The 18498-nt window shown below is 38.5% G+C and overlaps 1 protein-coding gene and 1 non-coding gene across 2 annotated transcripts; both read right to left on the bottom strand.

Moving 5' to 3' along the window:
- Window positions 1-842: 842 nt before the first annotated feature.
- TRNAK-UUU (transfer RNA lysine (anticodon UUU)) lies at window positions 843-915 on the bottom strand. The gene has a single exon. It is a non-coding gene; the product is annotated as a tRNA-Lys (tRNA).
- Window positions 916-14771: 13856 nt separating this feature from the next.
- On the bottom strand, window positions 14772-16426 carry NDN (necdin, MAGE family member). Its single transcript, XM_060003657.1, has one exon. It carries the CDS (start codon window positions 16322-16324, stop codon window positions 15347-15349), a length of 978 nt encoding a protein of 325 aa, XP_059859640.1. The 5' UTR covers window positions 16325-16426; the 3' UTR covers window positions 14772-15346.
- Window positions 16427-18498: the final 2072 nt, after the last annotated feature.

The raw sequence follows: 18498 nt of genomic DNA, 5'->3' as shown, positions 1-18498 counted from the left end.
CTAATTTGTGTGCAGTGGTATCTCATTGTGGCTTTAATTTACATTTCCCTAATGGTTAATGGTATTGACCATCTCCTTATGTGCTAATTTGCCATCCAGATATCCATTTTGTTTAAGTGTCTGTTTCTATCTCTGACGATTTTCTAATCAGATTGTTTGTTTTCATAATGTTGAGTTTAGAGAGTTCTCTATATTTCCTGGATATGAATCCTTTTTTGGTTATGTGGCTCACAAATAATTTTTCCCAGTCTGTGGCTTTTTGTTTTCATTCTTTTAACAGTGTCTTTCAAAGAACAGTAGTTTTTGATCTTTATGAGCTCTAGTTTATCAGTCCTTTCTTTTGTGAATCATGCTTTCAGTGTCCTCCTCTATAACAAGGGTCATGAAGATTTCCTGCCTATGTTTTCTTCTAAAAGTTTTAGAGATTTATATTTTACATTTAGATCTTTAATTCGTTTTTTGAGTTAATCTTTGTATAAGGTGTGAGGTTTATGTTAAGGTTCATGGGGTTTTTTTGTTTGTTTTTTCATGTGGTGCCTAAGTGCTCCAACGTTATTTGTTGAAAAGGCAACGAATCCTTCTTCCACTGAATTGCTTTTGCACCTTGTGAGAAATCAGTTGGCTGTACTGGTGGTGAGTCTATTTCTGAGTTCTCTATTCTGCTCCAGTGATCCATGTGTCTATCTCTCTGCCAAATACCACACTGATGGCAGAGTTGTACACTAAGTCTTGAAATTGGCTAGAGCAATTTCTCCAATTTTATTCACCTTTCACAAAATTGCTTTAGTTATTCTAGTCCCTTTACTTATCAATATAAATTTTATTATTTTTTTTTCTTTTGGCACCTGGACAGGGACTTGAACCCTGGGCACTCAGATTAAAACTCTGATGCTCTACCAATTGAGCTACCCAGGCACTCTCAATATGAATTTTAGAATCAGTTTGTCTATATCTTAGGTGACAAGTCTTTTAGAGAGTCAACCTGGGAATTGTCATACTAGACAAAATAAATTATAATAACATAATATGTAATAAATAATTATACACAAGCAGTTTTTTACTTTAATATAATATATAAAATCAGGGTTTATATGTATATTAAAATTGTATATTATTTTTTATTATTTTGGAATTGTAATTATTTGCTTCATTTACTTTTATATTACCTAACTGACATTTTTTAAACAAAATAAAAAATAGGACTACTTAATAGTGGAAGTTAGTAGTAACTAATTGTTGAACTGATAAGTAATACTTGTGAGAAAATATAACAAGATTTTATGTTTCTGCCCTCTGATACAGCAATTTATTTTAACTCTTGATTTCATATTTGAATATTGTAGGCTATAATTTAGTTTTTCTTAAGATATAATTTAGTTTTTCTTAAATGTAAGAAATTTAGAGGAATATAAATTCAAAAGGGTATAGGATATTAATACATTTAACTTTAAAATAACAATGACATAATTCTTTCTGTCCCATGATACATGGGCTATTTTTTCTCCTTCTGTTTCCTTTTCCAATAACATTTCTCTACAAAGCCTGTAGCGTTTGTGATAAGTCGTGTTTTTCATGCAATGATAAGAGGAGCACAAACATATGGTTTCCTTTGACTTGCAGCTCTGCCCTCAGCCAATCCACCTACACTGATTCCTTGCGTAAGTCCAATGTGATGACATGAAACTAAATGTTTTCTCAGCAAACACTTCTTAGCCTAGGGTACTTAGAATTTTACTTATCAGCAACAGTAGATTTTTAGATTTATAGGAATTAGTTTCCAGCTTTCCAAAATGTCCATTTTCAAAACAAATGTTTGAAACACAATGTACTTTGAATCTACAGCCTTATTTTAATAGACTAGCTGTGTGTCACCCATTTTTTAAATCTTATTTTTAAATTTTTATTGGAGTATAATTGCTTTACAATGTTGTGTTAGTTTCTGCTGTACAATGAAGTGAATCAGCTATATGTATACATATATCTCCTCCCTCTTGGAACTCCCTCCAACACAACCCCTCATCCCACCTATCTGGGTCATCACAGAGCACCGAGCTGAGCTCCCTGTGCTATATGGCACGTTCCCACTAGCTATCTCTTTTACACATGGTAGTGTGTCTATGTCAATCCTAATCTCCCATTTCCTCCCACTCTCCCCTTCCCCCTTACCATGTCTACTCTTCTGTTCTCTACATCTGCGTCTCTATTCCTGCCCTGCAAATAGGTTCATCTGTACCATTTTTCTAGATTCCACACGTATGTGTTAATATATGATATTTGTTTTTCCCTTTCTAACTTACTTCAGTCTTTATGACAGTCTTTATGACAGACTCTACATCCACCCACATCACTACAAATGACCAATTTTGTTCCTTTTCATGGCTAATATTCCACTGTATGTATGTACCACATCTTCTTTATCCATTCATCTGCTGATGGACACTTAGGTTGCTTCCATGTCCTGGCTATTGTGAACAGTGCTGCAGTGAACATTGGGGTACATGTCTCTTTTTGAATTATGGTTTTCTCAGGGTATATGCCCAGTAGTGGGATTGCTGGATCATATGGTAATTTGATTTTTAGATTTTTAAGGAACCTCCATACTGTTCTCCATAGTGGCGGTATCAATTTACATTCCCACCAACAGTGCAAGAGGGTTCCCTTTTCTGCATACCCTCTCCAGCATTTATTGTTTATAGATTTTTTGATGATAGCAATTCTGACCAGTGTGATACCTCATTGTAGTTTTATGGGTTTTTTAAAAGTATTTTATTGAACTATAGTTGATTTACAATGCTGTGTTAATCTCTGCTGCAGAGCAAATCAACTCAGCCATGCATACACATACATTCTTTTTCATACTCTTCTCTATTATGGTTTATCACAGTTTATCATGCTATACAGTAGGAGCCCATTGTTTATCCATCTTATACAAAATAGTTTGCATCTTCCAATCCCGAACTCCCAATCCATCCCTCCTACTCCTTTTCCCCACTGACAACCACAAGTGTGTTCTCTACGTCTGTGAGTCTGTTTCTGCCTCACAGATAAGTTCATTTGTGTCATATTTTATATTCCACATATAAGCAATATGCTATGGTGTTTGTCTTTCTCTTTCTGACTTACTTCACTTAGTCTGATAATCTCTAGTTTCATCCATGTTGCTACAAATGACATTATTTCATTCTTTTTTTATGGTGTGTAGTATCCCATTGTATATATATATACCACATCTTCTTTATCTGTTTATCTGTTTATGGACTTTTACATTGTTTCCATGTCTTGGCTATTGTGAATAGTGCTGCTCTGAACTTAGGGTTGCATGTATCGTTTTGAATTGTAGTTTTGTCCGGATATATGTTCAGGAGTGAGATTACTGAATCATATGGTAACTCTATTTTTAGTTTTTTGAGGAAACTGCATATTGTTTTCTATAGTGGATACACCAAATTACATTCCTGGTGGACCCTTTAAAAAGGGAAATGCGGATACTCATCAGCACTGCCTTGACCTCTAAAACTACCCTTTAAGGGGGGCGGCAAGGATGGTCAACCCCAGACCACAGATGAGGAAACTGAAGCTCAGCAAAGATCAGGAATCCTTAAGAGGCCGCCAGCCGGAGGGAAACTGGCCCTTCCTGGCCAAGCCAGTGCTCTGCTGTGATATATCTGGATGATCTCACACCAGAGTACCTTTTGTCTTCAACATTTTTTACAATTATTTTTTATTGGAGTATAGTTGCTTTACAATGTTAGTTTCTACTGTACAGTAAAGTGAATCAGCTTTATATATATATATATATATCCCCTCTTTCTTTTTGGATTTCCTTCCCATTTAGTTCACCACAGAGCACTGGGTAGAGTTCCCTGAGCTATACAGTAGGTTCTCGTTAGTTATTTGTTTAATACATAGTATCAATAGTGTATATATGTCAATCCCAGTCTCCCAATTCAATCCACCCCCTCTTTCCCCCCCTTGGTGTCCGTATGTTTGTTCTCTACATCTGTGTCTCTATTTCTGCTTTGCAAATAGGATCATCTATAACATTTTCTAGATTCCACATATATGCATTAATATACAATGTTTTTTTTTCTCTTTCTGACTTACTTCACTCTGTATGACAGTCTCTAGGTCAATCCATGTCTCTACAAATGACCCAATTTCATTCCTTTTTGTGGCGGAGTAATATTCCACTCTCTATATATGCCACATCTTCTTTATCCACTCCTCTGTTGAGGGACATTTAGGTTGCTTCCATGTCCTGGCTATTGTAAATAGTGCTGCAATGAACATGGGGTACATGTATATTTTGGAATTATGGTTTTCTCTGGATATATGCCCAGTAGTGGGATTGCTGTGTCATATGGTAGTTCTATTTTTAGTTTTTTAAGGAACCTCCATACTGTTCTCCATAGTGGCTGTATCAATTTACATTCCCACCAACAGTGCAAGAGGGTTCCCTTTTCTCCACACCTTCTCCAGCATTTGTTGTTTGTACATTTTCTGATGATGCCCATTCTAACTGGTGTGAGCTGATACCTCATTGTAGCTTTGATTTGCATTTCTCTAATCATTACTGATGTTGAGCATCTTTTCATGTGATTTTCGGCCATCTGTATGTCTGCTTTGCAGAAAGGTTTATTTACGTCTTCCCCCATTTTTGATTCGGTTGTTATTTTTTTTTTTTAAATATTGAGCTGCATGAGTTGTTTGTATATTTTGGGGATTAATCCTTTGTCAGTTGCTTCATTTGCAAATATTTTCTCCCATTCTGAGGGTTGTCTTTTCATCTTGTTTATGGTTTCCTTTGCTGTGCAAAAACTTTTTAAGTCTAATTAGGCCCCATTTATTTTTGTTTTTATTTTCATTACTCTAGGATGTGGGTCATAAAAGATCTTGTTGTGATTTATGTAAAAGAGTGTTCTGTCTATGCTTTCCTCTAAGAGTTTTATAGTGTCTGGACTTCCATTTAGGTCTTTAATCCATTTTGAGTTTATTTTTGTGTATGGTGTTAGGGAGTGTTCTAATTTCATTCTTTTACATATAGCTGTAGAGTTTTCCCAGCACCAGTTATTGAAGAGACTGTCTGTTCTCCATTGTATATTCTTGTCTTCTTTGTCATACATTAGGTGACCATAGGTGCATGGGTTTATCTCTTGGCTTTCTATATTTTTTCATTGATGTATATTTCTGTTTTTGTTCTAGTACCATACTGTCTTGATTACTGTAGCTTTGTAGTATAGTCAGAAGTTGGGGAGCCTGACTCTTCCAGCTCCATTTTTCTTTCTCAAGATTTCTTTCATTATTTGGGGTATTTTGTGTTTCCATACAAATTGTAAATTTTTTTTGATCTAATTCTGTGAAAAATGCCATTGGTAGTTTGACCAGGATTGCATTGAATCTGTAGATTTCTTTGGGTAGTGTAGTCATTTCCACAATATTGATTCTTCCAATCCAAGAACATGGTATATCTCTCCATCTGTTTGTGTCATCTTTGATTTTTTTCATCAGTGTCTTATAGTTTTCTGAGTACAGGTCTTTTTACCTCCTTAGGTAGATTTATTCCTAGACATTTTATTCTTTTTTGTTGCAATGGTGAATAGAATTGTTTCCTTAATTTCTCTTTCTGATCTTTCATTGTTAGTGTATAGGAATGCAAATGATTTCTGTGCAATAATTTTGTATCCTGTAATTTTACTGGATTCACTGATTAGCTCTATTCGTTTTCTGGTGGCATCTTTAGGATTCTCTATGCATAGCATCATGTCATCTGCAAACAGTGACAGTTATACTTCTTCTTTTCCAATTTGTATTCCTTTTATTTGTTTCTCTTCTCTTATCGCCATGGCTAGGACTTCCAAAACTATGTTGAATAATAGTGGCAAGGGTGGATATCCTTGTCTTCTTCCTGATCTTAGAGGAAATGCTTTCCATTTTTGAACATTGAGAATGATGTTTGCTGTGGCTTTGTCATACATGACCTTTATTATGTTGAGATGGGTTCCCTCAATGCCAACTTTCTGGAGAGATTTTATCATAAATGGGTGTTGAATTTTGTCAAAAGCTTTTTCCGAATCTATTGAGAATATCATATGGTTTTTATTCTTCAATTTATTAATATGGTGTATCACATTGATTGATTTGCATATATTGAAGAATCCTTGCATCTCTGGGGTAAATCCCACTTGATCATGGTATATGACCCTTTTAATGTATTGTTGGATTTTGTTGGCTAGTATTTCGTTGAGGATTTTTGCATCTATGTTCATCAGTGATATTGGTCTGTAATTTCCTTTTTTTGTGATATCTTTGTCTGCTTTTGGTATCAGGGTGATGGTGGCTTTGTAGAAAGAGTTTGGGAGTGTTCCGTCCTCTGCAATTTTTTGGAAGAATTTGAAAAGAATAGGTGTTAGCTTTTCTCTAAATGTTCGATAGAATTCACCTGGGAAACCATCTGGTCTTGGACTTTGTTTGTTGGAAGATTTTCAATAACAGCTTCAATTTCATTACCTGTGATTGGTGTGCTTATATTTTCTATTTCTCCCTTGTTCAGTTTTGCAAATTTGTACCTTTTAAAGAATTTGGCCATTTCTTCCAGCTTATCCATTTTATTGGCATATAGTTGCTTGTAATCATCTCTTATGATCCTTTGTATTTCTGTGGTGTCAGTTGTAATTTCTCCTTTTATATTTTAATTTTATTGATTTGATTTCTTCCTGTTTTTCTTGATGAGTCAGCTAAAGGTTTTTCAGTTTTGTTTATCTTCTCAAAGATCCAACTTTTAGTTTTATTGATCTTTGCTATTGTTTTCTTAGTTTTTATTTTATTTATTTCTGCTCTGATCTTTATGATTTCTTTTCTTCTACTAACTTTGGGTTTTCTTGTTCTTCTTTCTCTAGTTGCTTTAAATGTAAGTTTAGGTTTTTTACTTGAGACTTTTCTTGTTTCTTGAAGTGAGATTGAATTGCTATAAACTTTCCTCTTAGAACTGCTTTTCTGCATCCCATAGGTTTTGGGTCATCATGTTTTCATTGTCATTTGTTTCTATGTATTTTTCGATTTCCTCAGTGATCTCTTTGTTATTTAGTAGTGAATTGTTTACCCTCTATGTGTTTGTGATTTTCACAGTTTTTTTTCCTGTAATTGATTTCTAATCTCATAGCATTGTGATTGGAAAAGATGTTTGATATGACTTCAACTTTCTTAAATTTACCAAGGCTTGATCTGTGACCCAAGATATGAACTATCCTGGAGAATGTTCCATGTGCACTTGAGAAGAAAGTGTATTCTGCCACTTTCAGGTGGAATGTCCTATAAAAATCAATTAAGTCTACCTGTTCTATCGTGTAATTTAAAGCCTGTATTTCCTTATTTTCTGTCTGGGTGACCTGTCTATTGGTGTTAGTAGGGTGTTAAAGTACCCAGTATTATTGTGTTACTGTTGATTTCCCTTTTTATAGCTGTTAGCATTTGCCTATATATTGAGGTGCTCCTATGTTGGTTTCATCAATATTTATAATTGTTATATCTTCTTCTTGGATTGATCCCTTGATCATTATGTAGTGTCCTCCCTTGTCTCTTGTAACAGTCTTTATTTTAAAGTCTATTTTATCTGATATGAGGAGTATTGCTACTTCAGCTTTCTTTTGATTTCCATTTGCATGGAATATCTTTTTCCATTCCCTCATGTTCAGTCAGTATGTGTCCCTAAGTCTGACGTGGGTCTCTTGTAGGCAGCATATGTATGGGTCTTGAAAATGTTACAACCAAAAGACACAGACTGGCTGAATGGTCGCCCATATTTTTGCTTCTATAAATTCATCATGTAGGTTTATAACATCTGAAATGTCCATGATTTATAAACACTCTGAAGTGCACTGGATGTCATCAGGAGTTAATACTTTTTCTCAGGGAAATTGGCTTCAAAGCACAGAGATAATTTTAACATGTGAAATAAAATTTTTATTCCAAATAAGTTACAATTTTTAAAAATTGTAAAAAATTGAGAAAGTCTTGTTTAACTTGGCTGTCCTTTTCTGATAATTCTTTTTTAGTTCTGAAACAGTCTTTTCCCCATGTTGCCCCCCAAAATTGTTTTTTTGTTTTGTTTTCTTTTTTTGCAACCATACATAGCATCAGGCAACGCAGGTGCAGTCAGTTTGTCTTTTACTAGAATTTTTTATGATTGTAGAATAAAAACCATATACATTTTGGTTTTATTGTTCTCTTACCTTCATTCTCATCCTCAATGTATTTCCAAATTAGACAGGGCATTCTTCCTCCCACACACATTGAAAATATAATTTAAATGTAAGCCAACATTTTGATAGTCCTTTTATGAGTGTAAACAATGACAGCCATCTTGTAGTCATGTGTCCATGGAGGCTGTCTCCTTCCGTTTCTATAAAGCTACCACTATCATTAGTGTTTCTCCATGTTTTCAGAAAACTGAAAAGTGACCAAAAACTTTATGAAAGCCTCAAAACCACAGGTAAGCATATGAAGCCCCATTTTAACACTGCTACGTAAAAGATGTGTGGGACATTTAGCAAGTAAGATCTTTTCATTTCATTTTTTTGGCAAGGAGTTCATAGACTGAATGAAATTTGCCAAATTTACATTTGTACCATCTGCCAAATATGCTGATATATGAGCAAAGTCTAGTTTGGATTTGGATGAGATATCAATAATCTTCTGTTTTATGTTTTCTGTGGTTCAGTTAAAATTTTCATAGAAACCAAAAAGATAATTTCAAGCTCCATTTTTCAAGTCAAAATGCTTAAGGGCTGGGGATGCATTTTCTGTTGTTGCTTTGATTTGACAAATAACTTAAAATGCTGTAGAAAGATTGATGGTGGTTAGACCTGATGTAATCAGCTCTCCGTGGTAAGTGGCTGTTACATTCCTAATCAGAATATCCCCTTTTGTTTGCCCAAAGGACATTTTAGTTGCAGCTCACAAACTTTAGTTTCAGAGGACAACAGACATGATGGAAAGGAAATGAAATGATGAAGTATGTTTGTGTGGTATGCCTACACCAATTCAGTGGCTGCTATTTTCAGCTGAGCATTGGAGTCTTTTTAGGAGACAAAAAAAAAGAGAAGCTTTTGTCTTTTTAAGGGTATTTGTTTGTTTGCCCCAACTTGTGAGATTCAGTCTCCACACAAAGGGAAGGCAATGTGAAGACTCAGGGAAAAGACAGCCATCAACAAGCCTGGAACAGATTCTTCTTTCCCAGTCCTCAGAAGGAACCAACTCTGCTGACATCTTGGTCTCAGATTTCTAGCTTCCAGAACTGTAAGAAAAGAGATTTCTGATATTTAAGCCACTCATTCTATAGTACTTTGTTACAGCAGCCCCAGAAAATTAATGTAGATCATATCACCTTCTCTACTATATCCAACCCCAAATTATTTTCTGTATATTGTGCAATCTGCTGTTTTGTTCATTTACTTTTCTAACCCCTTGGTATGTGCCCTTCATATGTCATTAAAATAACACAGTCATTTAACCTTCTTTTCAGTGAAGGCTGGGACATACTAGCTAGAGTATTGCAATTGTTCTCATTTTTGCTATCTGAATTCCTGGAAAACATGGTCACAATATTTGTATAGGTAAAAACTGTACTAGCACTAAATGGATATGAAGCAGAACCATTAATCCACAAGCAAAGTAAAATATGAACTAACACTCACGATTCCAGCATGCCTAAGAAGCATATTTAGATCACAACATTTCAAGTGTTGCAATAATAGATGGTCCATTACTGTGGACTGTAAATCATAGTTGCCAATATAACTGATCAGTGAATAAAACAAAAGAAAAAAATTACTGACAGGAATGATGAAAAGCAGATAATATATGCTGTATCTATTTGACACTAAAATGCATCCAGCCTCTATTTTGTGGCTGCCAAATGACTCTACAGTTTTTCTCCAATTTTTTTTCACTCATATCCCAAACCTGGGATATATCACATTCCACATAGGGACTTCTTAGGAAGTGGAACTATCAGTGCTCAAACCAGGGCAATCCTAGGCAAACTGCTGGGATTTTGATAGGAATTGTGTTTAACCTACAGATGAATTGGATCTAATTACTATGTAATGTCTTCTGGTCTTATAAACATGATGCTTCCCCCCATTTATTGATATTTAGGTCTTTGATTTTTTTTATCATTGTTTTATACTTTTCAACATACATAGCCTATATGTGTTTTGTTAGGTTTACACCTACCTTTGATATAAATGCACTGGATTTTACATTTCAGTTTCTAATTGTTAATTACTAATATTCAGAAATATAATTGGTTGTGTGTGTTGACCTTTTATCTTGTGGCTTTACTAAACTCACTTATTAGTTCTGGAAGGTTTTTTTTTTTTTTTTTGTATTTTTTTTCCTAGGTAGTCAATCATGTAACCTGCAAATAGAGGCAGCTTTATTTCTTCACTGTCATTATGTAAACATGTGTTTTCTTTCCTCATCCTATTGAACTGGTCAGGAAGTTAACTCCCAATGTGAAAAGGAGTGGTAAAAGAGCCTACTCTTCCCAATCTTCAAGGGAAGCATTCAGTCTTCCACCATTAAACGTTATGTAATGTTAACTGTAGCCTGTTTTTTTTTGTTTGTTTGTTTGTTTATGGTCCTTATCAGGTTGATGATTTCTCTTCTATACCTAGTTTGCTAAGAATTTTTTATCATGAACGGGAGTTGAATATTGTCAAATACTTTTTCTGCATGAATTGATACGAAAATGTGATTTTTATTATAAAGACTATGAATATGGTGTATTAAGATGATTGATTTTTTAATAATGAAGCAACTTTGCATTCCTAGAATAAATAAACTTGGTAGTAGAATATTATTCTTCTTTCATATTGATACATTAAATTTGCTAATATCTGCCGGAATCAGACATGACAGCCACTCCTGGAAAAACTCAGTCTTCTCCATTCTCTAGGACACTTCCAGGACTAACTTTCTCTCTTTTCACTTCCTTTCTGTCTTAAATTTTTACTTCCCTTGCCACTCCTTTGAGAAAATAGAGCACCACAAACTTCCTGTCACATACACAAACGTGCATACATCTAATCAGTCATTTTACCCTTCTGTCTTGTCCGTATAGAGAATGCATAACTGACTTTGTTTAAGGCTCGATCTCAACACTGGTTTCTTTCCAATGGTAGTGGAATATATTCGAGTTGTTGACCCTGACATGCTCAATTCTTTTTCTTTTTAAATCAATTTAAAAAAATTGAAGTATAGTTGATTTACAATGTGTTAATTTCTGCTATACAGCAAAGTGATTCAGTTATATATGTGTGTGTGTGTGTGTGTGTGTGTGTATGTGTATATATATACACACATTCTTTTAAAAATATTCTTTTTCATTATGGTTTATCATAGGATGTTGAATATAGTTCTCTGTGCTATACACAAGTAGGACCTTGTTGTTCATCCATTCTATATATAAAAGCTTACAGCTGCTAACCCCCACCTTTCACTCCATCCCTTCCCCAAACCCTCCCCCTTAGCAACTACAAGTCTGTTTCTATATGTCCATGATTCTGTTTCTGTTTCATAGATAGGTTCCTTTGTGTCATATTTTACATTCCACATATAAGTGATATCATATGAAATTTGTCTTTCTCCTTCTGCTTACTTCACTTAGTATTATAACCTCTAGTTGCATCCATGTTGCTGCAAATGGCTTTATTTTATATATATATAATTATATATATATAATTATATATATATATATATATATATATATATATATATATATATATATATATATATATATATATCTTACATCTTCTTTATCCATTTAGGCTGTTTCCATGTCTTGGGTATTGTAAATAGTGCTGCTGTGAACATGGGGGTGCATGTATCTTTTTGAATTATAGTTTTGTCTGGATATATGCCCAGGAGTGGTATTGCTGGATCATATGGTAATTCTATTTTTAGTTTTCTGAGGAACTTCCATACTGTTTTCCACAGTGGCTGTGCCAACTTACATTCCCACCAACAGTGTACGAGAGTTCCCTTTTCTCCACACCCCCTCCACTGACATGCTCAATTCTTAAGTCACTGAAGTTTGTCTTCTGTTAAAATTTATTCCATTGAAATTACTCTTAATTAGAGGAAAATGATCTATTTATTAGTAACTTCAGTGCACATTATTTTAGTACTTCACAGCTCAACTAAATTTAACACTACTCTCATCTTCTCTTTCCCTTGGCATCTATAAAACCATAGGCAGCACAAGCTAAGTATGTGATATCTCAGCCTGTCAGAGATGTTCCAGTTAAGACAGAGAAGAAATACCTAAGCTTTTCCTTCCCATGACCTTTTACTCCTTCTACGAACATAGAAGGAATATCAGGAGCTATTGCACATCATGTGATGACAAGAATGAAAAGAGGCAAATCACAGAGATGTTGAGCTTGACATCTACAAACCACTGAACAATTATCAATAGCCACCTACTTATCTCTGTATTTCTTTTTTTCCCCAGATTTACTGAGATATAATTGACCAGCATTGTGTAAGTTTAAGGTGTATGATGTGTTGATTTGATACATTTATAGATTGCAAAATGATCACCAACAAAATGTTAGCTAACTACTCCAGCATATCACATAATTATCCAGCACCTTGTAGATGAACCTTTTGGAAAATATTTGACCACCCCCCCCAACCTTTCAATTGAGTCCAGCATGAAAATCCAAGAGCGATATTGGATGTTCCTTCCATGTGCCCCAAGCTGCTGTCCCTGCAGGACCAGGTGCCATGAATTAGCCCTGTTCCACATCTGGTATGCCTTTTCCTCTGGGTCTGGCTGCCTCCAAGCCTGCATGGGAGGTGAGCAGCCCTGCCCGCATGGCTTGCTGGGGTCAGCTTCTCTTTTCTCATGACCCTGTCCTTCTCTCAAGATTTGGTCCTCTATAGCACAGGTGATGTGCCTGTGTCAGTGAGCTTGGGGAAGCTCTGGAGTGGTTCTCCCAGTCTCTCCTGGCAGAGAGGAAAGTAAATAAAAACACTGAGAGGTGAGGGGACTGCCTGCCCGGTGACTTCTGGGTTTGATGAAAAAAGTGTTCAGGAGTTACAGTTGCTGCAAACAGAATTAGGGCATTAGAGAAAGTGTCCAGTACCCCGCCTTGGCAGGGGAGACAGCTGTGGCCCTGCTCCAGAACTGAGACATCCCAGACATAATTTTACATTTAAAGGGACAGATTTGTTTTGATTCTGCAGGAAGTTCTGGGGTGAGAGGGAGGTAATTTTTTAACAGTTCTAAAATGTCTGAGTTCACTTTGGCTCAGGGTAAGAAGTGGCATCGAAGCCAGGGCACAGCTGCCTGAGTTATTGCAGAAATGCCCCCTACCTGCCACAGACTTCACAGGACGTCTACTAAAAGGGATGGATTTCGTCTAAGGACATGTGAGGCTTCTTCAGCACTTAGCACCTGCACCTGCCTGTTATGTACTGTCATTTAAGTGATGAGAATCCTAGTTCCCAATTCAGGTTGTAATTCCCTCACCCAAATATAACTCCCAGGTTACTTCTTTTCGGGGTGATGTGACCTATGTGTTTGCCTCATTTTCCAGCTTCCCCAGAAATGGATCTGGCTTTAACCAAATGGTCTTTCCCAATGTCCTGAAGTTTGAAGGATTTTCAGTCTTATTAAAAGCCCATTTCTCTCTCTCCCCCTTGCAGGACTGAGAGTTTTATAATGAGATTTATCCCCAGGCACTGCCCCTCACCCCCTTCCTCACCCCATCTCACTCTCCGAGGGATTGCTTAGTGGCCCATTGCAATTCCAGAGTTGCTGGGTTGGAGACACCCCAATAGGCAACCTTCCCACCCCAACCCCACCTCCCTCTCCCAGGTGTCCCATGTGTGTTCCTCCAGCACCACTGATTAGAGACTGCTCCATCATCCCAGTCCTTCAGGGAAGACCATGTTTCAAATCTTGGTTTCACTGCTAAGCAGGAACATGACTTGGTTAGGTCCATTAGTCTCTCCGAAATGAAGTTTCTTGATTTGTACAGTCATAATATGGCTGCTTCCTCTAGAAGATTAATGTGAGGATTCATTAGAAAAATAAAACCCCTAGCCTTGTGTGAATGGATTGCGGGGTAGGGAGCTAAAAGTACAGACTCTAACAAGGAATTTTTTAAAAGGCATAAACTAAAAGGCAGGAGGTAGGGGAGCAGCTGGAGGCAGGCGGGTAAAAGTATAGGCTATGGACTCATTCAATCTGAGTCCAAACTCTAGCCTCTCCTCACAGGAAGACTTTACGATCTAGGGAAAGTTAATTACCTGCTTTGTCCCTGTATTTCCTCCACAGTGCAGATGTAATAAGTGCCTGCCTCACAAGGCTGTTGTGAGGATTAAATAAAAAGAGAAAATACACATAAAGGACTTAGTACAATGCCTCACTATTTTAGTGCCCACAAAAACAGCTATTATTTTTCATAAAATATAGAAATGCAAGAGAGGAAATTACTCTAAATATTAACATTTATTATTTCTATGTGATGTGATTAGGACTCTTTTTTGGTTTTTAAACTTTTCTCTAGTTGTCAAAGTTCTGAATTGAACTTGTGAGGTCCATTTTGAAAATAAAACTATACACTTCACACATTTATGAGTCATGATGCATAGTGATGTCCCCGCCCTATTAGATGAAATAGTGGTATCTGTACATTTTGTAATTCCCATTCCCAACCGATAATATTTTGTTAAAAAGATAAAGTACACTTTTCCATGAATGATTGTATCACAAGAATCTTTAATGTTTACTTTAAAGTTTACTCATGGTGGGGTTGTATCTGTGTTTAGTAAAGTGTGCCCATGTTGCGCCCATTTCAGTCCACATCACCACACTCCACAAGGATGTTTCCTGTGCCCAGGGAGATCACAAAGACAGGGGTCTTGACTTTTCTCTTGGTTAGGCCAGCTTTTCTGGGGAGTTCTTCCAAACTCTCCAGGACCAGTCTACCCAATACACATCCTCCGTTCCATGTAAAAGAATAAGATGGAAAATGTCTCAATGTATTTCATAAGTTTAGCACGTCTCTGGTACAAAAAATTCAAGAAAGGTAGCACAAAAGCAAAAGCACCAACTGAGCTTACTTATAAACAAACATGCATGAATCCTACACTCTACCTAATATTACTGAAATTAATACATCATTGCATTAAGAGGTATAAAAGCACTGTACTGAAAACTTAAAAGTTACACGTGAAATACTGCACTGTAAATCCTGAATACTCTAATGTCCCACCCCCACCCCTCCACCGCCCTGGTGAGGGGCAGAAACCATCCATCTGCCTTCAGACCTTGCTAGTCCTCGGAGACACTGTTGCGGGGGCAGTGGGCAGTGGGGTTGGCCTCCCGCAGGGCTCTGGCCTCTTCCAGTGCTTCCCTGTAGCGGGAAGGCCAGGCCTGGGGGTCTTTCTTAAAGACCCTGGCCAGGAACTCCATGATCTGCATCTTGGTGATTTCACGGCTGGCACGGGAGCCCCAGAAGAACTCGTACTCAGGGGGCTCGACGTGGGGGACGCGCTGGTACTTCAGGTAGTTCTGCTGGACGAACTCCTCGGTGATGAGCTTTCTCACGTCTCCGAAGGTGGAGTGCTTCTTCCAAGGCCTCAGCCCTAGGATGCGCAGCACGTTCCAGACGGCACTCTCTCGGGCGCCGCGACCCTTCACGTAGATGAGGCTCAGGATCATCAGCAGGAGGCCTGTCATTGGCATGCTGTTGCTCAAAGCGACCCTGTCCAGCTCCTCGGGCTCCAGAGCTTTGACCAGCGAGAACTCCATGGTGTGTAGGCTGGTCAGCCTCAGGTGCAGCCCGAACACCCGGGCGAGGATGAGGCTGGTGCGCCGGAGGATGCTTCTGCACCACTTCTTGTAACTGCCGATGACATCTTTCACCATGTCTGGGAACCAGATGATCATCCTCTTCTGGTCCTTGACCAGAACGTACCACATGAGCTCGTGCGCCTTCTGCACCAGCTGGGCCGGGGCCGGCGGCGCCGGGCCGGGCTGCGCTGCGCTCGGGGCCTGGTGGGCGCGGCCTTCCTCCGCGGCCTGCTGCAGGGCCTTCGGGTCTCCCTCTTCGCTTGGGGCCTGGGGCGCCGGCGAGGCCAAAGGGGCGTCGGGCGGGCCTACGGGAGGGCTCTCCGGCCCTGGGAAGATCGCGGCCTGAGACGCGGGCAAAGAGGGTCCTCCGGGAACCCCGGGGCTGCTGTGCACCTCGGAGTTGGAGGCCTCGGCTGCAAAGTTGGGGTCGCACACATCCTTACTTTGTTCGGACATGTCTGCTCCGTCTGGCAAGGGCACGGCCGCCGAGTCCAGGAGCTCTTCGAGTCAGCGATCCCTCCTCGGACTCCTAGAGAGGAAGTGCGCGTTGCTACGCGCGGCGCCTTCCGCAGCGGCTGGGCAGGGCGGGGCAGCGGCGGGACGGGCCAGTGCGCCTGCGCGTCCGCGGGCCTGGCAGGCAGGCGGGCGGGCGGGGCGCCTGGCGGGAGGGAGCTGGGGGTGGGGGGTAGTGAGGCCCCGAGGAGGGTAGAGGCTCCGCTAGAATATGGCATCAAGGATCACCACCGCCACCCCAGGCGTCCTGTTGGGGCTAAGGTCTTGGAGAGGAGGGGGCGGAGATGGATGAGCACTGGACAAGGAGCAAGTTTAAGGGGAAAGATGGTAACTTAAGCTTAGGAGATGTCCAATTGGGTATATCCAGAATCAAGTTAAGAGATGAGTCCCAGAGCAAGACCTAGGCTGGTGTGTCAATTTGGCTTTCGGACAAGTGTGAGAATGTAAACAGAGAACAGTCAGGATTGCTCAAGAAAATGTGTAAACTCTGAAAAAGATATGGGAGATTGGAATTCTGAGGAATAGTAACAAAAATTGATTGATTCCCTACCAAATCAAGGGTTATAAATGAAAAATGCAGAAGGTAGTCAATCTGTGTGCAGTGGAAACGTTCTTGAAGGTAATATATTAATGACGTTCTTAGTGTTTTAATGGTCATTGATTTTGGTTTTCCACTTCCCTTGGGTGATTTTGATGTAATTTTTAATTTGTTTCATTAGGATCCCATCACACAGATTGCCGTATTTATTAGCACAGACTTGTATGATGGCTTTCATCCTGTTTGTCCAGGATCTTCCTTCCCCTTATGACTGCTGCAACCTCCACATTTGTTCCTGTGGAAACTTCACCTTCTCACAGGACCCCAACCCCACCTTTCACAGAGACTGACTGGTCCCATGTTGGCAACCACACCCAAATCCCTCCCAAGACTTTTTTTTTTTAAATTAACATAGGTCCCCTACATCGTATATGTCAGGCTTTCTCAGATGACCAACGACATGAGATGTAACATATTGGTGTTTTTTTTCAATTTTAGAAAACAAATCTGCAGTAGGCAAAGACAAAGCTGACACTCCCAGAGAAGCATCCTTGAATAAAGGAATAGGTGCAGGAACCTCTGGATCCAAGGTTCCTGAGGATGACCAGCAACCCTGGTCTGAGCCAATGTGGTCTTTCAATCCTTCCTGGGTTTCCTCCAGCCGACAGCTTCTTAAGTATGCTCTCCTGAGTCTGGTTATTGTCAGTTGAAACCCAAAGCATATTTACAATATTGTCTTGACATTTCTAGAATCCTCTCTTTATTTGCTTATATCCCCTTTCTCATTTTTCACTTTATTTTTTCTCAGGTAGATTGACTTCAAACGGTCTTCCATGCTGTTTTTCTATCTTTGGATTTTCATGCTTGTATCACCTTTAGCAGGACCATTCCCACACCAGTCCAATAGCACCCCTTAACCTCTTACTTCACGAGGATAATTCCTACAGATCATTCAGATATGTCTCAGTGGGATTTTTTTCCTGTTCATCATTTTCTTCTTTAATTTATAGATTTCTATTTTTTAAAAATAACTTACAGGGTGGTGTCAGTTATATTAGTTTTTTTTAAGTATGTAAGAATGACTCAAATAGATTGATTGCCCCCATTCTTCTTAAACTCATCCTCATTTCTTGCATTTTATCTCCTCTAATTTTCTTTTTTTTTTTTTTTTTTTTTTTTTTTTTTGCAGTACGCAGGCCTCTCACTGTTGTGGCCTCTCCCATTGTGGAGCACAGGCTCGGTATGAACCCGTGTCCCCTGCATCGGCAGGCGGACTCTCAACAACTGCGCCACCAGGGAAGCCCTGGATATTTATTCTTTTTCTAACTGTTTGGGTTAATGATTGTGTTCGTTTAAGATTTTTTCAGTAATGAAAATGTTTGAGCCTATAATTTAAATCTCAGCTCAACTTTAGCCATGGACCATAATTTTGCCATTGTGAGACTATGAAAATTAAATCCTCCTATTTCACCTTCCTAGATTTAATGAATTAATGATCACAAGCTTGAGCACAACAATTAACACTTATATAGAAAAAGTAGGAAAGCAATTTTACAAACAACAATTTAAAAATTATAGG

This window comes from Delphinus delphis, chromosome 2, assembly GCF_949987515.2.
Source record: "Delphinus delphis chromosome 2, mDelDel1.2, whole genome shotgun sequence".
NCBI classification, from domain to species: domain Eukaryota; kingdom Metazoa; phylum Chordata; class Mammalia; order Artiodactyla; family Delphinidae; genus Delphinus; species Delphinus delphis.
The sequence above is the reverse complement of the archived record's forward strand: the minus strand, read 5'-3'. Positions and strand labels throughout refer to the sequence as shown.

Excerpts from the sequence above, each read along its gene's own strand:
- NDN (XM_060003657.1), bottom strand. The coding sequence starts at position 16,324 with ATGTCCGAACAAAGTAAGGATGTGTGCGACCCCAACTTTGCAGCCGAG.